General features: G+C 43.2%; 1 protein-coding gene across 2 annotated transcripts; it reads right to left on the bottom strand.

Annotated features, from left to right (window-relative positions):
• Window positions 1-85: 85 nt before the first annotated feature.
• On the bottom strand, window positions 86-23604 carry PRDM1 (PR/SET domain 1). Of its 2 annotated transcripts, none has more exons than XM_040474283.1 (7): window positions 23351-23604; window positions 21475-21711; window positions 14903-15022; window positions 10560-10812; window positions 4053-5152; window positions 3456-3584; window positions 86-3079 (listed from the first exon to the last, which is right to left on the bottom strand). In XM_040474283.1, the coding sequence occupies exons 1-7, from the start codon at window positions 23390-23392 to the stop codon at window positions 2507-2509; spliced, it is 2454 nt and encodes an 817-aa protein (XP_040330217.1). In that variant the 5' UTR covers window positions 23393-23604; the 3' UTR covers window positions 86-2506. The 2 variants fall into 2 exon arrangements, with proteins under 2 accessions (XP_040330217.1, XP_040330218.1); XM_040474284.1 differs by lacking the exon at window positions 23351-23604 and adding an exon at window positions 21996-22256.
• Window positions 23605-25788: the final 2184 nt, after the last annotated feature.

Raw genomic sequence — 25788 nt, 5'->3', positions numbered from 1 at the left:
AACTGTGTCATGTTCAAATGTGTTCCCTTACAGTTTGGTCAAGATGTCGCTTCACTGGCCCTTCACTGAAGACACTACGCAAGTATCGGTAAAGCATGAACATTTATATTTAATTTACATTTTGACAATTTGCACATAAATAACAATGTAAACCAGTACGTAAACATAAGATAGTTGGTTGTTCTAGCAAAGTAAAAAGCCAATAACTTTGGTCAGTTTTAACTTTGATTAGAGGAAAAAAAATAAAACCACTGTTGATTGTGGGCTCAACATTCACATGTAAGAGGCCTACGAGGGGAAGTCAAATGGTAAAGAGAATCAAGAAGTCGCAAGCCACACAGGTCTTGGTAAAAATTCCCACAAATAAGAAAGCACAAAAGGGAAAAGAACAAAGGAGCAGAATAGGAAGTATTTGGTGTCAATGTCAGAGTGTGATGCTTTGGTTTACCTACAGTTAAGGACTGTGTTTGTCAAACCCTGATCCATAAAGAAATTGTCAGTTTTGCTACTTACAGGAACAGATCAGTAAGGCTCTTAGGTTTCCCTGGATTATCCTAAATTTGTTGTTCTTTTCTGCAGGTAGTCATTAGTTGCCATCAATAAAAGGCTGAATATATAAACCAGGTTGATTAGTGATGCATCAGTTATTTAGGAAGGAAGGAAATGAAGAGAGAAAAGTTAACAGTGGTAAAGGGAGTAATGGGACTATTTCTGTGACTTGGGTGTGACCAGACTCATAACGTGGCCAAACAAAAATAAAGCCATCTTAGATTGTCCTTATTGGTGAAAAATGACTCTCTCTCCTTGGTTGTTATGCAGTCCCCCGCCTTTGCACCAAGGTTTTCAGGTCTCTTCCAGTGGCGAGGGGGTGCCCAAGCTCACCAATGTGATTGTGAGGTCATGTGTGAAGCAAAATCTTAGAAAGGATTGTTTTGTGTGTGTGTGTGTGTGTGTGTGTGTTTTCTTTTTGGCCCTTAGGAAGCGTAGGTTCTTTTACATGGTTTGGCTCACAATTTAAGTGGTTATAAATATATTATATATACACATGGTATAGTGGTATAAATAGATTTATAAATATACATCATTCTTTGCTACACTTTGAATGCTGACATGTAATCTTTGGGCTTAGCAGAGTAAAAGACAGAATGGCACACATTCTATCTTTCTGGAGCACACTTCATTTCTCCTCTAGAGTAGCAAATCATTAGATAAGACATCATTTCCTGCACTACTGGACACACTCAATGAGGTAATTGTTGTGAACAACTTTGCAATGCCCTTTCATCTTAAATTAACCATAAAATGTAAAAAGACAAATACTGAGGAAAATCTGAGTTTTACAGAAAAAAAATACAATTGATGTGTTGGGACTAGGAACATGCATTGCCTGCTTTTACCCTAAGACAACAAGAATACCCGTTTTTCGGTTTTTGTTTTTTAAGTGTGGCCTGAGCCTATCTACCTCAAATCCTTCCTGGTAGAGCACCACGTTTGTGCAATTTTGACATAACAACAAAAAACCCAGTAACAACACCCAGACTCAAGCCCCCAAACCTCAAACACACGAAACCACCTGTGCTTTGGGAACATTTTGCAGTGGTTTGAAACATGGCATTTTGTCTTCTTCACATTTTCAGATAATACACTGGGATGCAGAAGTCATGTGACCACTCTGAACGATCACATGACTTTGGGGTGGGGTGTCCCTGCATTTTGGAGAGGGAGACGGGCCGGCAAAGCCTTGTCTCCTTTCTGGTAAATCCCTGGCTAGGGAAGAAAAAAAAAATCTGAACTACCTACGGAAGCACACAAGATTCCCTTTCTTCTAAGTTATTGTTGGGTAATTCTGCACACATTCCCCCCAAGGTATACAATGCTGTTCAAATGACAGATCTTATGAATTAACACATCAACTGTCTAACTTTGGCAATACCAAACCTCGTTTTCAAACTGTTATCACAGAGGGAGGTCAACTGAAGTAATGTATTTCTTTACCAAATCTTAAGTACTTAGACGGATGTGCAGAAATTATCTACAAAGAATGGCCACAAGACAAAACTCTAACATTTATAACTCAAATTACAAGGAATTTTTCCAGTCATTGTAAACTTTTTTAATTATTGCTTTTTGAACGATAAACTGTATAATAAATTATGAAGGATTATCATTGAAAAAATAATTATGGCTAGGCAATAGTCTTAGCAATGGGAAGGCTATGCAAACATATCCACACAAACAGTCAAAATACACAGGTTCAAATATATAGATGGGGTGTAAATAAGTATATATAATATGTATATATATATTGTCTTTGCCTCATTTATGCCCTGAGATTTCCGTAACTTTGGAGTTCCTTCTTTTATTCCAGAGAGGTGAGGGGAAACCATCTGCCGTCAGGAGAGCTTTGCAGCACTGGAATTATGTACAAGCATCTGCTACAGGCACCCTGACTTGCCAAGTCGTAAGTTACGAAACAAAACAAAACACTTGTTGTTTTCTGAAAATCTTAAGGATCCATTGGTTCTACTGTTTCCTGTTTGACCTTTACAGGCCCCAGAGGTAGTGGGTTGCTGTGAGCCAACTTCATGAGGGACGGGTCTGATGACTCATAAAGGCTACACCCTGAGAGGAGTCCATTCCCCATGTTTCTTTGCAAAGACACTTTCAGGCCAGTCTCTTCTTTCTCTTTCCTGACCATGGCCAGAATTTCTTTCTCCACCACAGAGGTCACATCGATGTTGTCCTCCACGTCCTCGAGCCGGTCGGCGTTGTCACTGATGTCAAACTTCTCGATTTCTTCGTTGATCCGGGTCAGGTCCTCCAAAGGAATCCCCGTGGCCGGGGCCACAGGACAGTTCCCCTTCAGGTGGACCTTGAGGCTGCAGAGATGGATGTAGCTCTTGTGGCAGTGGGCACACTTGTGGGGCCGCTCCCGGGTGTGTAGGCGCTTGTGGAGTTTCAGGTGCACAAACTGGGTGAACTTGGCAGGGCACACCTTGCACTGGTACGGCTTCTCTCCAGAGTGGAGTCGCAGGTGGGTCTTGAGATTGCTGGTGCTGCTAAATCGCTTGTGGCAAACCTACAGTGCGGGGAAGAGGGCAGAGACGGGAAGACCAGAAGATTAAGAGCTGCCAATGGGAAGGGCAAGCTCACATACCAACGCCCAGCAACCTGTGAGGCGAGAAGCCTCCCTGTGGCACCTACGGTGTGGCATTAAGCAAACAGGGAGATGTGGGCACACTGCACACCAGGAGGCGTTGACTCCCCTGCCATTTTCCACCCACTGGAAGCTGGCTGTGTCACCATCTCGGCTCATCAGCAGATGCAAGGCTATGGGCCGGTGGCAAGGCAGTATTCTCGTGTCGCTTTAAACTGCGGGCTATATGACAAAGGGTGGGGCATGCCTCAGACACCTCCTACAGAGCTTAATGCTTCTACCAAGAGACACTGCCCACCTGGCATTCGTGTGGCTTCTCTCCCGTGTGTACCAGGTAGTGTTTCTGCAGGTGGGCCAGCTGAGTAAAGCCCTTGTTGCAAGTCTGGCATTTGAAAGGCCGTTCTCCGCTGTGCACTCTGAGGTGGACCTGGAAAGAAGCCACGTGGGTTAGCCGTGCTCTGCGTTGGCCAGAAGACCTCACATGTCTGCTCAAGGACTCGGGCACTTATGATGCAAACATCTTAAGAAAACCATCAGGATAAAGCCCAACAAGCAGAGCCCCGAGGTTTTCGGAACGCTCTGTTTTGTTTGAACGAAAGGAACAAAAGTCACGGGCCAGCAGGACTCTATAAACTGATCTTCCAGCCCAAACCCCACGGTCTCATTATTCTGAGGAAAGTCAGCGGAGGAGATGTAACCAGGTCAAAGCCACACAGCCAGCGATGGCAAAAGCAAAGTAAACCACCCCCCACCCCCGCCCCATGGGCTATTCCCGGGCCGGGTCTCCAACTGTTGAAAACGCAAAGCGAGCAAAGCACAGGGGCGCGGGGGCGCAGGCGGGCGCACCGGGACGGCGCAGGCGCACTAGCGGGCAGCCCGACGCCGCAAGGCCTACCTTCAGGTTGGAGAGCTGGCCGAACGTCTTGGCGCAAACGTTGCATTCATATTTAATCTTGCCGTTCTGCTTTTTAAGGGGGTAGGGCAGTGTCTTGTAGCCCGTCATATTTCTTTTGTTTTTAATGAGATTCATGGCTTCGTCACTGCCGGGGGCCGCCAGCGCCGCTGAGGTAGCTTTGGGCTGCACCACGTGCTCCGCCGAGGCGGCCGTGCCCGCCGTGGGCGACCCGCTGGTGGGGCTGCTCGCCCTGTCCTTCATGCTGGCGGCCGCCCCGGGGAGGGAGAAGGCACTGTGCGGCGCCGGGACGAGCACCTCGCGCGCGTGGTCGGGCTGCAGCGGCCTGCGGGCTCCGTCCGAGGGCAGCGAGCTGGGCAGGGAGGCCGGGCTGAGCAGGGGGTGCGGCAGGCCGCCGCCGCCCAGGAGGCTGCTGTAGACGGGGTAGAGCCGGGGGAAGAGGCCCAGGTTGCCCACGCCGCCCATGTTGCCCATGGCGCCCAGGCCGTTGCAATTCACGCCGTAGGGGGGCAGAAGGTACTTGGAGTAGTGGGCGTTGTAGGAGGGGATGAAGGCCGGGGGCAGGTGCGGGGCCGGCGCGTACCCCGGGTAGGAGCCCAAGCCTTCCGGGCCGTAGGGGGCGTTCAAGTAGGCGTACGAGTCCCGGTGTTCCGGAGGGCAGGGCGCCAGGGGCGACACCGTGTTCCCCGGGCTGCTGTGCGGGCTGCAGCTTTTGAGGCTTTGGTCGGGGCTGCTTCTCGCCGAGGGGCTCGGGGTCGTGGAGGACGGGATGGGGGAGTGAGTGATGTAGGTCGGCCTCTCCATCCCATAGGCTTTCAAAAAGTTCTCCGGCAGAGGGGCCCGGAGCGGGTAAACGACCCGAGGGTAGAAGGGCATTTCGGGGCTCCCGTTTTTTCGGAAGTCGTCCGCGTCCTTTTCTGGGGCGAGGGGGGAAATGTTGGAGCGGTAGCAGTCCTTTCCTTTGGAGGGATTCGAGTCCAGTTTCAGGATCTCCTTCACGCTGTACTCTCTCTTTGGGACATTCTTGGGGCACAGTTCATTTTTCTCGGTGCTCGGCTGCTTTGGATGGCTCTGTGTTTGTGCTGAAATAAAGAACGGAAGGTTACTCAGAGGGTTAGAGAGAACTGAAGTGAATTTCCAAAGCTGCGCTCTCCTGGAGAAAACCTGAGTGCCAGCTGGCCACCAGCGAGAGACACCTGGCTTCTCAACGCCCTTTCATTCTAGAGGGCCCGGGGCCACTTGCTTACACACACCACTCGGTTTCCTTCTCAGCAGAGTGGGGACAGTGGCAGCATCTCAAATGAAGAGCACCGTCTGGATTTTTCTGTTTCTACTAGTAAAAACCGTATGATGGCAAAGTGCTGTTCAAGCTAGAATAGGAGAGCTTCCATTAAAATGGGGGTGGAAAAATCCTGGGGTGGGGGTGTCAGAGGCTAATAAAAGTCATTCTCTGATGTTCACAGTATACGGAAAGGAAATCAGCACACCCTGCGAACTAGATGTGAAAGATTAAGACTCATTTCAAGTAACAAGCAGTCATCAGTTTTCGCCTCGATTCTTGTTTAATACGAATTTGATAAAACCCTGTTCAAACTGCCTGTGCCAAATAGATTAGCAATGTGGATGCCACCCTTTCCCCTCCGATTTGCTGACCGCACAGGAACTGCACCAAGGTTCTGTCTGGTCTAACCAGGCTCCCAGCAGTGCTGTCCCCTGGAATCACAAGGCGTGACCTACTCTTCTCTGCCAAACCACAACAGGCACTTCCCGAGCCAGTTCAATTACTTAGAGCACCAAAGAAAACAGGCAGCTAAGATGAAACCATTTATTCTATATTATTACTCGGTAAATACACTACTTAGGAACAGCAGCACTGAGGACAGTTCCAGACTCTTCGGGCCATCGCCAGCCCTGCCCCTCCGAATACACCGAACAAACGATGCCTTTGGGAAAACACCAGCGAGAGCAGGGAATACCAAAAACAACCCGTTCGGCCTTCCCTGGAAATCAAAAGTAAAACTTAACGCTCCTTCGCTGGAGCTCTGGTTATCAGAGGGGCGATCATTCCAACCTCCAACCGAACAGCTGCCCCATGAGTAGGAGTAGGTTGAAGGCATGAACCCTCCCATGTGTGCGGATGCTCTGGGAGGCAGGAGAGCTCTTGGCCTCTGCATCGTAAGAGGACAGGTTTGGGGGACCATGCGGAAGCCTCTGTAAAAGTATCATTCGTGGTCGCCTTAAAAAAAAAAAAAAAGTTTCCGTTTGATTTCACTGAGAAAGCACTCCAGGCCTGATATCTGATAGGTCTAGAAATGAACTCTGTGGAAGTCCAGACTCTGAACTCTTCAAATCCATTCTCTGGGCTGACAGACTTGAGGGATTCGATTCCAGTGTGAGAGGCCCTCGGAGAATGTTATCTCCTGCTAGCTGTTATCAGTTACTCCAGGGTGAGCCAGCAGCCCCAGAATAAACACAGCCAGGACACTATCAGGGAAGATGCTGATGGGGGCAGTGATGGAGAGCTTGTTGAGGGAGAGGGATTTCTGAAGCCACTAAACCAAAATAAATAACCCCTTATCGGGCCAATATCAGTCTTTCAGTGAGGCCCAGCAGGCAGGAAGTTCAAATTGTCACTTTTGTTTTTTAAAGCTGAAATGGTAAAGGAAGAGAGACAACGAAGTTGGAAAACTGATAGGCGAGGCATCTCACAGCCACAGGAAGGAATTTTATGGAGGTGAAAAAGAACAATTTGAAGGCACCCACGTAGGACCACATTTCAAAAAAGATGTCACCCTCCTAAAATGAACATACAGAAACCTCACCATCCGGTTTCTGCCATTTTTATGTGGCAGATTACACCTGAGTCTCATAATGTTTCCGGTGGCTTCGATACTCTCTTGGTTCTAAAATTCAACAGATTAAAACCATAAGCAAGAAGCGGGAGTCCATCAGTAGCACTGTCCTCGTATATTTAGTCAGTTGTTCTCACTAGGCACCCCGATAATTCAGTTATTAAACTGAAAACAGAGGGGCGCCTGGGTGGCTCAGTCGGTTGAGCGTCCGACTTCAGCTTGGGTCATGATCTCACAGTCCGTGAGTTTGAGCCCCGCGTCGGGCTCTGTGCTGACATCTCAGAGCCTGGAGCCTGTTTCAGATTCTGTGTCTCCCTCTCTCTCTGACCCTCCGCCGTTCATGCTCTGTCTCAAAAATAAATAAACGTTAAAAAAAATTTTTTTTTAAATAAATAAAAAAATAAACTGAAAACAGAGCTAATGATTAGGGCGGATGATAGGAAAATCAGAATTTATCATTTTCTATGCAAAATACTTATTAGCACAGGGCCTGGCCTAGAGTAAGATCACAGTAGATGTCTGCCTTTATAGAAATCAATTTGTATCTTCTTCCAAAACAATATCCAGAGGGAAACGTTAGTCCCCTAAGATGTTCTAAGGTGGAAGTCATGGAGTCTATCTCTGTGAAGGTACATTTTAAAAAATCATCCTTCAGCAGCTGAGTAATCAGTAGAGCTGGTGTCATTTCTGACTCTCCCACTCAGCAGCAGCTTGAGTTAACATGAAGAAGAAAATCAAGATCTGTTTTTGTTCTTAAATCTTAAATGGCTGTAGGCGGACGGAGTCATTTCAAGAGTGAACTGCTTCTGAAGGCTCTGAATGGCTTAATTATGCCGACTCACATTTTCGATCTATAATAAGAACCCCCAAGACTACAAGAAAGAACCTAGAAGTTCTGCAGTAGGCAAAACAAAGTCTGTTTTCAACTGAAACTGAGAAAGCAGATTAACATTTAGAAGTCTATAATTTGGTCAACTGTTTTCTAGATGGGTTGGTTAGATACATAGGAAAAAAATACCAAAAAACTTGGGAGGGGTTAAGAGTTAAATTTAATAGTTTCTACTCTTTTAGTTTTAAAAAACGCCAATTTGTGATTTCTGGCTACTTATTATTATTATTATTTTTTACCTCCGTTTAATTAGAATCTCTTCTCAAAATTCTCCCATTGGAACCATCACTGCCATTTAAAGTCCTCACGGAGATTTTGGCACAGACCTCTTATTGTGCTTGAAGCATGGAAACCCAACACAACTCACTTGAAGACACAATCTACCTATTAGACCTGATGAAATAGTGGAAATTTTCCTGATCAGAGGCTCAATCATCAGCTACCACACCTAGGACAACTGGTTTCACAATCTGCAGCAGGAGTCTTGGCTTAATGTGACTGGTTATTGTTCACTCTCATTCTTGACTAGAATCCTGGACAAGGAAAGGGTATCTGAAAATGTTAAACCTCCATTTAGAAAAATTTCTGCACAGACGAAAAGGGACATTTGTGGGAACGAAAGTGTCATTTCGCGGTATACACACAAGTTGCTCTGTACACAAAGAGTTAAGCACTTGAATTTTAGATACTGTGAAAAGCCTTTCGTCAGGGAATAAAAATGCAGGGCCTTTGCAACCACACAGGGTGAAGGATGTATGTGAGAAAGCTTCTTCATGGTTGGGGCAAAGTCACTGGGGTGGGTCACTTCAAACAGAGTTACTGTTTAAGAAAAAGAAGAAGAAGAAAAAAAAAAAACCCACCAAGGTCTTTCTCTGAATCCATGAATGATTAAGATCAAGGAGTATAAGGAGACCGTCAAGAAGTGACTTGCCATGCTGAGAAAGTCAAGAGTAAGCAGCACACCTTCCTCACATCTTCTCTAGTGAGAGGAGCTGCTAGAATAGAAGTTGTCTTTTACCACCAGGCCATGGGGAGTGGCCCAAACAGCTGAATGGCTCCTGGGGTGCTCAGCACATGTGACAGACTCTTGGGAGCTCTGAAGAGACATGAGGGAAAAGAACGGACACCTTTCATCAGGACCAGATTCCCCCCTCATGCTCAGGTTGGAAGCCGTCTTGTTTCCAATGAGTCCAAGACCTTTTCCTGAAGCTCAAGGGTGCAATGATTGTGTGTGTGTGTGTGTATATTGGGGGGGGGGGCAGTTTGGGACCATGAATGCAAACCTAAAAGGTGATCCTGTGAGGGAGGTTGGTAAGTTTTTACAGCCCCACCTTTTCAGAAAGTGACAAACACAGTATTGAGATCCTAGGGAGATCAAATAAACTAGACAGTGTGGGATGAGCACCAAATAGCTATAGAATTGGCTTACACCTGAGTAGGATAGGTAATTGGTTTGTTAACAGGTCCCAAAATTAAAGTCAAAATTCAAAATTCTAATTTATGTTAACATTCATTCCAAATGTTTCAAAGGTGAAAACGTGAACTAAAGTAATTCAGCCTTCAGATGAAGCAACTGAGACCTCATTATCAATAGTTGGTATATCTGGGGAATGCTTTGTACTATTCTTGTAACTCTTCTGTAAGTTTGAAATAATATCAAAACAAATAGTTACAAAAATTTCAGAATTTAGATGCCAAAACTTTAAGCCAGAAGGATTTAATGTTAAAAACTTCCTTAAAACTTAGCAGTCTAAGAACATACAACCATAATTACAACAGATTGGAGTTTTATGGCAATTCTTAAATTGTTCCTAGAGATCACTTGAGAATGACTAAAATGAGGTAGCCCTTTCCAGAGAGGTTAGGACATTAACTATAGTCAAATAAAAAAGTAAAAGCTTATAAACCCAAGGAACTGAGAATTTGTTAAAATAAAGTGATAGGGGTGCCTGGGTGGCGTAGTCAGCTGAATGTCCGGCTCAGGTCATGATCTCATAATTTGTGGGTTTGAGCCCCAAGTCAGGCTCTGTACTGACAGTGTGGAGCCTGCTTGGGGTTCTCTTCCTGCCCCTCCCCCATTTGTGCCTTTTCTCTCTCTTTCAAAATAAATAAGTAAACTTTAAAATAAATTTAAAAGGTTTAAAAAAATTAAAAATAAAGTGATACGTGGCTTACTGTAATACGGATCAGGAGATTAGATAATTAGGATTAGGTTTCTGCCATAAGGAAGGAAGGTATGATATAAAATATTTAGAGTTATCCATTTAGAAGAATATTTTTAAAATTGTAGCTGTGAGTTTTTCCAGAGACAATCCTGGATGTTCTACATCAGACCGTGAGTTGATAACCAAATGTGCATCTCTATAATATTTCAACACACATTTTAAGCACCAACAAATCACCACAAACAAGGGCTATCCCTTAAAGACTAGGCATGTCAGGACCAATCCCTTTTATACTACTACCTGCCCCCTTTTGGAAGGATTACAATTGGACATATATTTCTTCCTCCAATTTTCTGAATTAAACACTCAAAATAGCTTTTAATAGTTTACGTGGTCGAGTTTCATAATGGAGAATAGGGACTCAAAAAAAATTGTTTTCCCTTTTCCTAGTCCCTTGTTTAAGCCACCTACTTGGCCCAACAAATGAAGCCATATAATTAAACAACATGTTATTAGCTCATAGGGGCAGAACTGACATTACTGGCATTTTTTATTTTATTTTTTTGTTCTATAATCCACTTACTGAGATTCATCATTGTCAGCTCTCCGGGATAAGGGTAGTGAAGCCTTTCTGCAAAGTCCCGACAATACCACACAAGAAGCTCCTGGTTGGCAGGGATGGGCTTAATGGTGTAGAAGTAGATGTTCATCCCGTTCTGACACGCAGCCAGATTTTGCTCCCGGGCAGAGTGCGCCGGATTCACATAGCGCATCCAGTTGCTTTTCTCCTCATTGAAGCCATCGATGAAGTGGTGAAGCTCCCCTCTGGAATAGATCTGTCCAAATGAAAAGACAGACGTGTGAAAGAAAGTCAGCCCCAAAGCAATGGAAAGCTTCCCCGGCACCCTGAAGAACAAACACAGCAAGTACGGAGGAGTGTGCTTTCTCGTTCCCTGTGGCCCAGTTAGAAAAAAAGAACGAAATCGGTTTAGCCAGAGTAGTCTTGAATCAGCGTAAGTAAGGGCAGAAACAGGTAAGGCACACTTTGTCAGTTACCTTTTCCATTTCAGTTTTATCGTCTTTTCATGTTTGGGGAAAAACAACAGAAGAATGAAACACAACATTTCATTTAAGGAGCCGCCTCAGGCGGACCAAACCACCAGAGAGTATTACTTTTGCTACAGCCGTGAATGGCAAATGGGCGATGCTACTAACTTTAGTTCCGATTATGCTGACTTTTAATGCTTTGAGTCACTGGGTAGAAGACCAAGTCAACTGAATACGTCAAACTGAGTCTCTCAGCTTTTTCTATGGCCTCTGTACTTGCCGTTTCCTACACCCCCGCCCAAGGCTTAAACTATGCAAACATCCTCCACCCCCAAGCCTCCAAGTCCAGAAGTAACACTTGTTCATAAGAATACTTGGAACCTTGCCTTTTTGTGGAAACACTGGGTGGGGCAAAGGTGAACTTCACCTGCCATAACAAAGTGAGCACTGGGACAGAAGCCAGAATTTGACAGTCTACTGAGAAGTCACTTTTCCTCTTGATAAACATGTTCGGCCTTGCGCTTGTCTTTCAAGCCAAAGGAGAGGAGAGGGAACCCTCTTATCTGAAGGGTGGTTGGCTAAAACACCACCCACAGGGCCATAGGCACACGTTTTTCAAAAAAGAACAGGAATAAGCTATGTTGTTCTTTTTTTTTTTTTTTCAACGTTTATTTATTTTTGGGACAGAGAGAGACAGAGCATGAACGGGGGAGGGGCAGAGAGAGAGGGAGACACAGAATCGGAAACAGGCTCCAGGCTCTGAGCCATCAGCCCAGAGCCCGACGCGGGGCTCGAACTCACGGACCGCGAGATCGTGACCTGGCTGAAGTCGTACGCTTAACCGACTGCGCCACCCAGGCGCCCCATGCTATGTTGTTCTTTAAAGGCAACGCATAACGAAGAATTCAAAGTTTGCCCCACAGTACCACTACTTTCTGGTTAACACACGCACTCAGGCTCCTCAGTGAAAAGGCAGAGGTAAGAAGAGGAAAAATTTAAAACCTACAGTCTTGCTGAAACTACTTTATAAACAAACTCCTTCCGCTTCCACAGAAAGCTTTTCTCTCCCTCTTTTCAAGATGGACCATTTTTTTCTTCAGTCTTAAGAAATTTCCTTATACATCTATAATCAATACCTGGTTATCTGCAACTTGTAGTCCTCGCGTAGTAGGGCACTGTTCATAGCAGAAATTTTGCTCTAACCGGACAGCAGGTTATTGCTTTGTTCCTAGTCACATACTGACTATGATAGTCTATAAATCCTTTCTGTATTTCACTCAAACGTTATCAGAAACAAAAAGGAACTCTGTCCCTTTAACACGGGCAGTAAACACCAGAATCACTTTCTTTTAAGAGTAACTTCCTGTAAATTGTGAAGGGGGAAATACATGTGGCTTCATCAAAGCAGCTTGTGAGAGCTTTTGCGGTGTGTTTTGTTAAGAGAAAATGGAACAAGGCTGGGTGAATTCTGCTATCAAGAGGGGTTTTCAAGTTTGTTTACTCTGATGTGCAAACTTCCAGGAACATGGGGTTCCATCGCTCTGCACTCTTCGCTGGGCGGAGACTGCTTTCTAAAGCTACGGGTATGAGATTCCAGTCAGCCATCCATGGACTACAATTTACTGTTATCCTCATTTAAAAGACAGAAATGTCAATGCCATGAAGTCATACACACACACACTCGAAAATAAAATAATGCATACGTCAAATGAACACTGCTCTCTCTTACCTCACTACATTGCCATATATTATCAGGAAGATTAAAAATGTGCTGACTCATAGTACAGTTACAAGAAATGTCACTCACTGGTTTCTCAACTTGAACATCCCTACTCTTCTTTGCCTGTGTAATCTGGATGGAAGTGATGGAAGTTTTTCTTTCCTTACAACAGATGTTCATATTCCTGCCAGCAAAATCAGGATGCTTTTAACAACATGTGGGGAGTTTTCTCCTACAATATCCTTTGTATGTGAAAGACTGATTCAAATAAATCCTCCCAAGGAAAGCATTTCAGTTACTTATAGAGAACCTTTAACGAACCAGAGAATTGGGACAGAGACAGGAGGTTCTCAGGTATTTCTTGCCTTTAAAAAAAAATGACCACACATCATTAAGTCTTATGCTGGCATGTGTTAATTCAGACCTTTGACTCCAAGAATTACACACTTCTGTGGCTCATTTCTGAGAAAATTTTATTGGCAAGAAAGGCAAAAATGCACTCACTGGCATTTTGCCCATTAGAAGTCATGAAGTAAATATATTTGAAGCATGTGTAATTATTTTTTTAAAGATTTTTTTAAAGTTTATTTGAGGGGCGCCTGGGTGGCGCAGTGGGTTAAGCGGCCGACTTCAGCCAGGTCACGATCTCGCGGTCCGTGAGTTCGAGCCCCGCGTCGGGCTCTGGGCTGATGGCTCAGAGCCTGGAGCCTGTTTCCGATTCTGTGTCTCCCTCTCTCTCTGCCCCTCCCCTGTTCATGCTCTGTCTCTCTCTGTCCCAAAAATAAATAAACGTTGAGAAAAAAAATTAAAAAAAAAATAAAGTTTATTTGAGAGACAGACAGACTGACACAATGAGAGCTCACGCTTGTGAATGAGTGGGGGAGGGGCAGAAAGAGAAGGAGAGCGAGAATCCCAAGCAGGCTCTGCACTGTCAGTGCAGAGCCGGATGGGGGGTTCAATCTCTCGAACTGTGAGATCATGACCTAAGCTGAAATCAAAAGTCAGGCCCTCAAATGACTAAGCCACCCAGGTGCCCCAAGCATGTGTAAATATTAAATAAAAATTGTGAGCACACAATTCTTAGCATTTTCTCACGTTTTGAAAATAGAAAAATAAATTTCTAAAAACACAAAACTTCCTGAATTAAAAAAAAAAAAAATCCTGTTTCTATGGAACAGCTTCTGACTGATCCCCAAATGGAAGCCTTTTATAAAGACACTTGTCCAAAAGATCTAGGCATCCTCGGTAAATACTGGCCAAAATAAGTATAATCCAGTTTTTGTTGTTATCATGCAGCTGTTTCATAAAAGAATTCAAACCATGGTTCCCCAGTAGTCAGGAACATTTTATGCAAGTATGTATAAAAAAATTACTTTTAAATTTAATAAGCATATTCTCATTTTCTAACTGAGAAAACTGAATATCCTAGAAATCTACAGGAAGATGGAAAGCAGTCCAATTTTTTTCTCTGTTCCCTTCTAATTCAGAGCCTTTTACTCAAAAATCCATGTAATTAGTTTATCTTTGAGGTCCTTTCTAATCTTGATATTCCAAAGGAAATTGTATGGGCCAGACCTTTATGCTCTCCCATGATTGTAAGCATTTCCCTTATGCTATGGGAGCAATGTGCATACAGTCACATCCAACAGTTTTACGTGTAGATGCATGACTAGTCCTAGTCATCTCCATTCCCCTAGTGGCATCTTCCACGCATCCTTCCTTAACTGCATGTATTTTCAAGCTAATTCATTTACGATTACTCTTCCATTCAATTAAAGTTAACTCAGCAAGAAATCAAGAAGGGGTGAAATCTAAGGCTTGGTGACTCATTACTACTTCCTTGCAGAGAAATGCAAATGAACCTACCCTTGAAACAAGCAGCAAACTGTTTCCTTTCATCACAAAGCTCTAATGAATTGCAAAAATTAAGATTCACATACAGTCCATATCTCCATCCCTAATCACCTACAGGCTGCTTTTCTAGAGCCACATATTTAACCAGTTTCAATCGCATTTGCTTACAATGCCCTGCGTCCACAGGGGCCCCAATGTTGTGGTGAGCCCTAGTATAGGTTGAAAAAGGAAGTGACCCAGCAATTCTAGCTCCATTTTTTTTTCCCTTAATTCTTAAAGAGTCTGAAACAATTTTCTCTACTTACCCGCCAAAAATATTTCCTGTTGGCGTTCTTAGGAACAGTATCATTGGTGTAGATTTCGCCTATTAGAGGTCCAAAACGTGTTCCCTTTGGTATGTATTCTTTACTCACTACTCCAATAACCTATAGGGGGTAAAATATGAGATAATTACTTCAACTGTAAAATATTAACTAACTTTTTCATTGAATTGCCAAGTGGTAGTACAATCAACAATGACAAAATTATGATATGGAGAGCAGATATTAATGGTGCCTACATAATTTTAATAACAAGCTTCATCTTAGGGGGAGGCCATCCTTCAAACTCCCGGATCATAAGCAAATACCCAACCAAGCGTGAAAATCATCTAAACGATTATTCTCTGGTGACTGAAGGTCCTTTATTTTTATTATTACTTTTCATGCTAGAAAAACAGAGAAGATAATCATTGTTTTACCTGATTTTAGAATCAGATATTGCAGAATTAGACTGTCAAGAGTAAACTACTTCAGCCTGCTCCTAGTTTCTTATTTCTCCTTCTCCCTCAAACTATAAACATAGCATGCTTGAGGGGAATAAAATAGTTTTAACCTCAGAAACCAAAATAATGCCCTTTGGTTGTTCCACAAAGACCTAAGGAACCAGAAGCAAAACACATTATATGTTTTTTCATTCCAGATGAGGTTTTTCTTTTTTTTTTTCATGGCTTGTAAGTTCTCCTTAATAGAGGAAAGATCTTCAAGTAACTTTGTTCTCCTCTAGCATCTTCTACTCAACAGTGGTCAAAAGTTATCCTTTGAAATGGAATTTATACCGAGGAGAGCTGTGGGTTCTAAGATCTGAGGAAATGACCTTCTCAGACTGGATGTATCACACCAGAGCCTTGCTAAAGAAACATGTTAACTACGCCAGTTCCTCCTTGATCGTAAATTTCTTTAAGGGAGTGAAAAAAATCACCAACCACGAATCAGGAAGCAATTCATCACTATTCAAAAGAATTCTGTAAGTGGTCCTCTGCAACGTTTTGCAGTTACAGTTTTGTTTTGGTTTTTATTCAGTCACTTTCCCATTTTTATTTTTTTCTTGTCCAAAACTGAATACTTTTTACTTACTGAATACCTTACTGACATGGACCAAGAGCGGAGGTAAAAGAGAATATTTATTTCCAGGTTTTATGAAGCCCGGTGGCTCCTGTGTAATTGTGTACCCGCAATGGTAGGTCCCAATATATGTATCAGTGAATGTTCACAGGGGATTCTCAGATTTTGGTTGTGATGTACGTGGGTACCTCAATAAATCTCCATCAAGAATTTAAATCTGTTTAAATGGTTATGGAATAAGCACATCTACATGGTTGTAAAGTCCAATCTTTCTCGTGTACATTTCTCATCAGTCAATGATTTTTTTTTTTTTTTAACAATTTGGTATTCAATATACAAGCCTCAATGGAGCATACCCAGACTGAAAAGACAGGAAAAAGAAAGAAAGAAAGAAAATTTCCTACACCTAACACAAGTTGAAACAAGGTTGTGAGCTAAAGTGTTATTTTTGGTACTTTATGAATTTCTGGCAGAGAGCTGAAAAAAGCAGATGTTCATTTCATCCTCCTCCTCTGCCTTCATTTACATCTACGTGCCCTTTCAATACAGTTCATCGTTATTGGTATTTGTTGGCAGTAAAATGACTGGGGACAGGAGTGCCTCAGAACAGTCTTGAGATAAAAATTTGTACTAAAGCTGAAGTAGACTTACTTATTCAGAGGCTCGTTATTTACGTTATTGCACCTAATTAATTTGAAAAATTCATGGAATTGACTTCTATGACACGCAAATCATTTGGCATTCACATTTGAGTGATTATTCCATAATATTAAAATGACAAACAGGAAAAACAAATAATGTCATTTGTTGGTGAGCCAATAATTAGTAGTTGATATTTTCAACATATCCACTTTAAAGCAGTAATTTAAAGAAAGGTACTCAACTGGTTCATCAACTTTGTTTTAAATTATAGTCTCTTGAAGACAGTGTCTTGGGAGTCAGAGCTTGATTACCAACAAGTAGCATTATATTGAGGTCAGGTTTTTTCTTCTGAATTGCTCTTTTTTTAACCAATGAGGTCTCTTGCTTCTCATCTATCAATCTTATACTAAGAAAACACACACAGTTTTCTTATGGCCAAAAAACTCGACAGAATCATGTTTCCACAAAAGAATTTTCAGAAGACATAGCCACCCAGCACCTACTTGAGTACAAGTATAAGAAAGTCACGAGGACGCTATAAGACAGTATTTGCCATTTATAACTTTACAAATGCAATTAAGCAGGAGAGGAGACAGGAGAACAATTAAAAAGAGGAGGGTCTGTGGAAGAAGAGAGGTCTATGAAAGTTTTCTGATTTAAAAAAGAGCCAAAGAGCCTTCAATATTGGATTATCTTTACAAGTGAGACAGAACCCTATTATTTTAAGTTCCTATTATACAAGAGCTATAGGAAACATATAAACACAAAAGTGGATAAACAGAGACACAAAATCATAGAATTTCAAAGGTTGGAAAGAATTGTATGGCTTATATGCCATCTATATCCATTCCCAGTCCAGCATTTTCATACGGGATAAATGCCTTCATCTGATATCTGTGTCTGAGACATTATTCAAAGAGGACATACAAGCTGCAATTTTAAGATTACAGTACTCGGCTAGGTAACTGTGGAGGGGCAACAGAAACCAAGGTCATTTTTAATGGGAAGTGGAAGACCTAGTCATATTCTCCCTCTGGCCCTAGAAAGATCCAGCTGTGAACCTGAGCCAACAACATTCTATCCTTGGAGCAAGCACATGATACAGAGGAACCTGGTGTATGCCTTGGATTTCACAGTGCTAAAAAGACTAATTAAGAATGTGTTCACCTATCTCAAGAAGGAAACTTCACAGGAACTGACCAGGGTCCTAAAGAATTACTACTAGGGGCAGGCTGCTGTGTGCCTCCCATTAACCTATCAGGGACAAGACCCTGGCCTCTACACATCCTTGCCCCTCTCTTGCCTCCGGCCAAGCTCTTCCATACCATGCATTATGTTGGGGTCCAATCCTTCCACCATTTGGGCAGATCTGTCTCTGTCAGTGGCCTCGGTTACAGGACACACCCTGATGTCTGAGGCTTCCAGACAAAAAAAAAAAAAAAAAAAAAGGGCTTGTTTTTCATCATACAAAATGAAGATTTCACAACTTAGGATGGGGGTTGCTAAATCAAAGTCCGATATCAAGGAGAATATAAACTTGGTTTTTTTTTTTGTTTGTTTTTTTAAGCAATTCCTCCTTTAAGGAATATACAGATACACACTCATAGCAGCGTGCTTTAAGCAGAAACCTTATTCAAGTTTAAATGTGGTATGAGCATCATCACCCCAAATTACATTAAGATGATTTAAATTACTAGCTATCTCTCCCCCTCCCCAGATTTGCCCCTATAAAAATGATTTCTTCGATTAAAATTCTATTTTGAAGACAAGGATATTCGCATTGAGATAACTAGAACTGTGTAGTGGACTAGGACTTCAGCTTGCAATTCACTTCATTTTTTTAAAAAAGGGGGTGGAATGGATGAGAGATGTTTTTGGAAGGTTTCCTCCACAATTATCTTTGTATTAAAGGAAACATGGTACATTGTCTCACAAATAAAAGGCACTATGAAGAAGAGGGAATTGCATGTTATGGAGAGATACTTTTTACAGATGGCTTGAGTTAATAATGGACTTCAATCAAAACAAGACATTCAGCGAGTCCCCATCATTGGCCTGATGTTTATCACCACAAGACTCTGGGAGGTCAGACTCAGAGCCACTGTGCCTCTTGAATACAAGCAAACTCAACACAGGCTACCGCTTCTAAAATATAAATGCTTACATTGATCTTGCTGTATTCAAGTATTCACAAAAGATTATTTCAGGAGGACAAGGGGAAAATCCCCCTAAAAGAATAACCCATCAGTTAAAAAAAGTTCTAAAAGTTTTGAATAGTAGGTCTATATTTGGCTTCAGTTCTGGAAATAGGAAGTAAGAACAGCCTCATTAAAGGTGCAGAATGATTCTAAACCAAATCTAAAAATGAGGGTCAAGATCAGAAATATGGTTTGTATGTTTTGTTTTTAAACCCAAAGAAAAAAAAAAGGTGCTGACACATAGCACAAATTCATAATGAAAAATGGTCTTGTTAAAAAAAAATCCCCCAGTATGTCAGCACAACAGTACATAATGTAACATCTTCTGCTATTTAAATGAAAACATGTAAAGAAGGGCAAGATAAATCAGTGAGATAAAAACCCCACGTAGAAAGCTTTTTTTTTCCTCCTCTTTCCATGGCTGGTGGGACTGAAAGAACTAACTGAATAATGATAATGTAAACATTTCATCAATCCTGAAGGTTTCTGTTCTAGAACTGTCTGCAGGTATCACACCCTCAATGGCTCAATTCCCCAGGCTTCTTTCACCACCTTAAGGAAACTGTCCTCTCCCAAAAGGGCAAAAAGGAAGAAAGAAAGAGAAAAACAGGTACAAATTCCAGAGTGAGTGTAAGACAGTATTACATTTAAGTTGGCTTCCTGGTTGCTTTTATGATTAGGAACGGATGTGGGAAAATAGAATAGAAGGCCCTGATCTCTCATTAGGTTAGCTTTGAAAAGACCCTCTTTAGGGATACAGATACTGCATGAACATACTGAAATAGGAAGTTATATGTTCAGACCAAAAAAAAAAAAAAAAAAAACACCAAAGAAGCTTAATAAAGGATTGGGCTGAAAGATGTAAAGACGATAAATAAAACCACAGTGACACCAAGAGGGGCCAGTGTAGCATAATCAAGAAGCAGTGGCTGGGGAAGTCAAGAGAACTTTGCTCCTAGTCCTGGCTCACGCTTCTCACAATACATCTTAGGTAAGGGACTATCGTTCTGAACCTTGGACTAATAATCTGAGGGCATTCCTTTATTGAGCTATGATTTTAAGCAGAATGATGGAAATTGAAAAACAAGCTAAGAGCTGAACTGACGATAAGAACATTATAGAATTAAAAGCCAAAGATGAACCACAGAATAGAGGTCTTTAAAACAATGGGCAGGACAGGGCAACACAGCACAAAAATGAACCCTGAGAACGGACCAATATTTGGTCAAATGTGATATGGGAAAAAACACACTACACCTTTTAAAACCACAGTCAAACTTTAAATAGCCAAACATATCCTACATTGATTCCACGGGCCACATCTTATGAGACTTTCAATGAGAAGACGGTTACTTTCAGAAAGAGGTATAATTAAGGCTGACCTCTGGGGGTTAAATTTTTGGTAACATTCATGTACAACTACAATTTAAATTTTGCTTTAAAAAAAAATCTGCCTCCATTCTTCCAGCAGGGGGAAAAAAAAAAAAAGGTTAAGCTTTAATGAAACTCAAAGCAGAGTTGCTCTATTTAATTTTAGACAGCTGTGTCTCCCCCTCACCGAAAACACTGAACTCAGACACAAACAGGAAAGAGACAAAGTATTTCCCAAACAGGCTCCCCGACTCCTTCAAATACTGTTCCTTGGGGAAGGAGGAAAGTGATCTGACATGGCTCTAATGAATTGTCCCAGTATCAAATTATGGATTCCTACAGCAAGGAATCACTTCTTTCTGAAGACAGTGACGGAAGCGACAGTAACCTATGGGAGTAGTGGTGGTGGGAAGTCTGTTGGGGGGCTGATTCCCTCAAGTCAGCTCAGCTTATGGACTAGTAAGAACAACTAACCGCAGTAGCTGAATTCTCAAAACCAGAGGTGGTTCTGCAAGTTATTTCACAGCTAAACATCACGCCTCACTATAATCGTTATATAAAAGGGTAAACACAAATCCTTTGCTCATTCCAAGTTTGGGTTTCCAGCCCCTTTGAAACAACAAAGGGTGTACCCACTTCAGAGGCCAATAAGGAATCGGCCTGCCAGCCCAGCCAGAGCAAAGGAGTTGCCGCAGATAAACACAGTGGTTAGCTCTGAAGTCATCCGGACAGAGGACACTTTTACACGAACCTCTTCTTGGTCTACACCATCACTTCAGTTCATAAACACGTCAAGGTTTTGAGAATAATTTTAGAAACCCAGCTAATAAAGCTGGCTCATTAAAAAGAATAAAGCCATCTCATGACCAAAAGGAGACAAAGGAAACATGAAAAACTTTTTTTTTTTTCCCCCTAAGAAAAAGTTTTCTCCCTCAGAAGCTACCGTACAATTGGAGGACCAGGGGTCAGGGAGTCCGGGGGTGGACAGTGGCTTTCTCCAAGGTCACTGTCAATTTCGCCCACCTCCTTCTGCAATGCAGCTTTCCCAAGATGTGTCAACTCACCAAAAGACTGAACTGTTTACTAATTAGTAGGGAGCAGCTGAGAGCTGCAGGAAATGAGGAGGACAGACCTGGGGAAAGAGAAAGCAATGAAAGAAGGGAATTAAGGGATCGATTAAGTATTGATACTTACAGATTCTCACGGATATACGAGGCCGCAAGGGCAAGTAGGGAGATTTGGCGTCAGGTGCCAATCTTCTCCAGCAACAAACCAGAGGCTTACCTCTTTGCTGTTCGTGGCATATTTGAAAAGCAGATTCCTTGGTAGAGACGCCTCTGCCTGAACTGAGGTCCCTCCGTCGGCCCCACAGTCCCAGGGGTGGTCGTTCACAATGTATGTACACTTCTCTTCAAAGTCAGCCTCTGTCCACAGAGTCATGTCTGCGTCCTCCATGTCCATTTTCATGGTCCCGGTCACCCCTCGAAACCTCACAGCACTGGAGCTACACTTCGGGGCAGCCTGGAAGAGAAGGGAAAGGCCTTTAATCCCCATTGTCCTGTGGCTCCCTGTGAGAGGCTATGACTAATACAGTAGTCTGAAGACTTTAAAAGCAGATGCAAGAGTGCTTGGTACAGTTGAGTAAGAGCCAAAAAGCCGTATAAAGAAGACTGCCTTGAAGAAGCGAGGTTTTAAAATGCCACTCTTACTTAGTTTTTTAAAAAAAGAAAGACGGACTGTGGCAACCTCATGGGGGGGGGGGTGGCAAAAAGAAAAGAAACACCTCCAAACAATCCCTGCTTTACCTCTCACAGCAGAAAAATGCTGTGGGCCCTGGGTCCTATGTCCCAGAACGCCTGGGGTCATGGCCGCCAGACCCTCCGCGCTGTGGAAAAGCTGCCTCAGAAAAGTGTCACAAACAAGGAGAGGAAGAGGAAGGAGCTCTGTCTGCCTCTGAATGAAGCTAAAAATGGAAAGCGCGTGTGGGGCAGGAGCGGAACCCAGCCGGCCTTTTCCAAATGGGGAAGACTGAACTTTCCCACCAGCTCCCAACGCAAAACAACTTTCAAAACAACTCTCCGCCCCCCCCTCCTCTGCTGCAGGGCTCCCTTTCATCCTCTCACACGGGAGACTGGAAGGGTTGCATCCTGCCAGCATCCCTGAGCTGCAGCTTTTCAGAAATGATTTGGAGCACAGGAAAAAGAGGAGGAGAAATGGGCGAAAGGGGAAAACTCCTGGCAGTTTCCTCTGACTGGTGGGCATCTCACGCCAAATTTTGAAAAAGCAAAACAACAAAGCATAAAAACTCTTCAATAGCATTCCCTGGAGAGAATTCCTTCAGGAGCCCTCAGCTACAAATAGCACTTTCCATTTAAATCTGAAAGTGTACGAATTCCCAGAAGCCACTGATGTGCTTCAGTTTACTGTAACTAAAGTTATAACAAATATAGAAGCTCCGAGGACAGACACTGCTTCCATTTGTAAACTGATAAGGATATTCCCGCAAATCCCCCCCTTGCACTCAGGAAAAGTGCTTTCCAGAGAGAGAGAGAGAGAGGAAAAAAGGTAAACAACTTCTGGAATGTTTTCCCATATAGACAAGGCTTGATAAAAAAAAAAAAAAAAAAAAAAAGTAGGAACGCGGGTATCATTTCCATGTAAGAACGTGTCCTCCTTAGAATGTAAACACAGCACTCGGCGGAAGTCCTTCAAGGTGGCTCTCTTTTACATTCTTCTATTTCTTCCCTAAACATGATGCTCTTTTAAAAAGAAGTCAGATGCAAAGTTCTCTTTCCCCTGTTACGACTTAAGCAAACTTGCTTGTGTTCATTTAGTTCCCACATGGACAGTCATGATGGTAAATAAATGTTAAAATCTAGCGAAGTTTAAAAACAAAGCCAACCCGGAGGAGTTATTTTGACGGGGGTGGGCAGGAGCCACTACCGAAGTTTCAATGAATTGACATTTATGCCTAGAACTGAAGGGGTTAATGATTCATAAGGAAAAAGTCTTATAAATGTTTGACAGTTCTAAGCGCCCTAAAGCAGAAGCAGTTCTGGTTTCTACTGCGACTACGCCAACAGCAGCAGCAGCAACAACAACAACAACAACAACAATTTCTGATCAATTCCAGGATGAAAAACAACATCAAGTTCCTTACCAAGGTCGTACCCACACGTTTTTCCAAGCAAATATCCAACATCGGAGATAAGTGTCGCTCATCTCTACACAGTCCACATTTCCTCCGCGTCCCCTGGCGGGCTGAGGACTGACGCGCACCTCGGCGATCCCTCCTTTTGTACGGCCGCCCCGGCGCCCGCGTCCCGGCTCTCTCGGCCGCGGACAGGTGCCGCGCGCTGCTCTGCCTCTCCGCAGCACTGGAGGGCTGAGTGTCACTGCAGCACTTTCAGTCTGTGTTAACCAGACCGGAGGCTCCTTTCCCCTCCCTGCAGCAGATTTCCCATTCGTCTGATTCACTCCCACCAGCTGCTGAAGGGGGGCGTGGCCATACCTGAACTCGCCGGGGCCGCGCAGAGCTCGGCCCAGGGCTTTCCCCCCGGATCGCCAGCCGCCCCGAGCTTCCTCTCTTCGCATGTGAATTTCAACATTTACTTGGAATCTTCTCACTTCCCTTTGAAAGCACTTAACCTCAACGTTCGCTCGGGCTGTATTGTATTCTAAATACTCAGCCCGCCCTCCTTCCTGCCGAGACTTTCTAAGGGGGCGCACATTCCTTAAATTAGGGGAACCTAAAAATTACCTAAAAATTTTGTAGTTCCTCGGCTCGAATCCACACTTTAACGAACGTACACCATTTACCTGAAAAGAGCATGCGAAATTATTTTTCCACGTGATGTAATAAAATGAAGCTGACTAGTCCTCCGGCTCTGGCCCGTGAAATGCACATTTCCCCTCCAAAACTCGTCAGCTTCCATTTCTCCTGCTAACTGAAATACATCCACATTCGGCAGAACTAACTTCCCTCTCTCAACTCTTTAGTAAATAGGGAAATAGGGAAGACTTATAATCCTACAGATGAAAATTTTTTGGCCTTTGCTCTCCTCCCCAAACCCACAACCAAACTCTGAGGGGCGCGTGTAAGCAAAGTGTAGGGCATTAATCTTTTCACGGTTCAAGAGAATGTTGAACTGATCACTCCAAGTGGAGGGCAGACGGAGGCAGTAATTAGTGGGGCTCGTTCTACTCCCTGTCCGGCTTTTCCTCCAGCCCCAGTCAGTCCTCTGTTGAAGGAAGGACATCCTGTGATGATGGCATACAATGTCCTGTTTGTTTATTATTAAGAGCGTGGACCTTGCATTCCTGCTTCTCATTACAAAACAAACCAGATGCTTTACTTCCTTCAATGGTCTTGTGCCTTCAGCAAGGAATCCTCTAATTCAGAGAAACAATGATGCAAAGGGTCCATTTATAGCAAGCACCCCATTACAATTACTGTTTAGATCACTGAAACACCAGTCTCCCACTTTTCCTGCTTGCCTCATATAGGTGGTTGTTTCTGAAATCATCTCTCCTTCAACCTTAGGCTGCAATGTCTTTTCTAGCATTTTAAATACACGTGTGCATACACACCCACGTCCCAACACACACACACACACCCACATATACACACCCAGTCCTAACTTAATGATACCAACTTAGTCACACAATGAAGTGGACATTTGAGTATTTGTTTACGGGAAGAAACAAAGCAAAACAAAAGCCCAACTCAATCATCAAAATATGTCTGTTTATCTTTAACATTTCTATCTTTCAGGAAACTTTTCTAGAATTTCTTTTGGGGGGGGGGGTGGTGGGTAGGCGGGAGGCAAAGATTATTTGCCAGGAAATGCTTTTTGTGTCTAAAGTCCTTGTACAATCTCTGTAGTACAGAACAATTACATTCCCACTAGGGGACATAAGTAACACACACTCCCTGCTTGACTGCCCGGGGGCTGTTATTGCATGTTACGCCAGAGGGGACGCTAGCACCAAGAGGAAACAGGGCTTTTAATCAGCAGATGTGCTAAGGGTATAAAACTGAATGAACAATTCCTAAGAGTTCTCAGAAAGCTCTAAGATGATAATTAAACAAGAGAAATCCAGCCTTCTCGAGAGGGTTTATTAACTGATGCTGAGTCAGCGCCACAATGGACAGAAAAACAATGTAGTCATACTGAAGGCTGGCCTGCTGTTCAAGCAGTCTCGCCTGCAGATGTTAAAGAGTATTTCACTTCCCTTTTAGAGTCCAACTCTGTTCTTGGGCCACATACACCATGAAAGTGCTGGTGAGTCAACCACGGTGGAGTAAGGGAACAGGCAAAAAGTTGGATGTCTGAGGTGGGAAGAGGCGATTTGAAGCCAAATATTTACTTTAATGACTGGAAGATGCCAGTGAATCAACTCACTGTTAATTAATATCAGCCTGCACTCACCTTCAGAGGTGGTGAAATGGGCTTGAGTCTAGGGGAGGACTCAAACTTCAAATACCAGTGTGCTGCTTAGCCAGGCAACCCTAAAATTGGTTCCAGGTGCTCCAGCCGGACTGGAGAAGACCACGAGTGGAACTTGAAGGAAAGTACATTTTGAAACACAGTGTTG

Source organism: Herpailurus yagouaroundi, unplaced genomic scaffold (assembly GCF_014898765.1).
Source record: "Herpailurus yagouaroundi ecotype Mexico unplaced genomic scaffold, PumYag 139, whole genome shotgun sequence".
NCBI classification, from domain to species: domain Eukaryota; kingdom Metazoa; phylum Chordata; class Mammalia; order Carnivora; family Felidae; genus Herpailurus; species Herpailurus yagouaroundi.
The sequence above is the reverse complement of the archived record's forward strand: the minus strand, read 5'-3'. Positions and strand labels throughout refer to the sequence as shown.

What these genes read in the sequence shown, in the direction of transcription:
- PRDM1 (XM_040474283.1), bottom strand. Translation starts at nt 23,392, where the DNA reads ATGTTGGATATTTGCTTGGAAAAACGTGTGGGTACGACCTTG. An exon ending in AACGTGTGGGTACGACCTTG is followed by an intron (nt 21,712 to 23,350) that starts GTAAGGAACTTG and finishes CTTCTCTTCCAG; the next exon opens with GCTGCCCCGAAGTGTAGCTC. An exon ending in GCTGACAATGATGAATCTCA is followed by an intron (nt 5,153 to 10,559) that starts GTAAGTGGATTA and finishes TCTTTATTTCAG; the next exon opens with CACAAACACAGAGCCATCCA.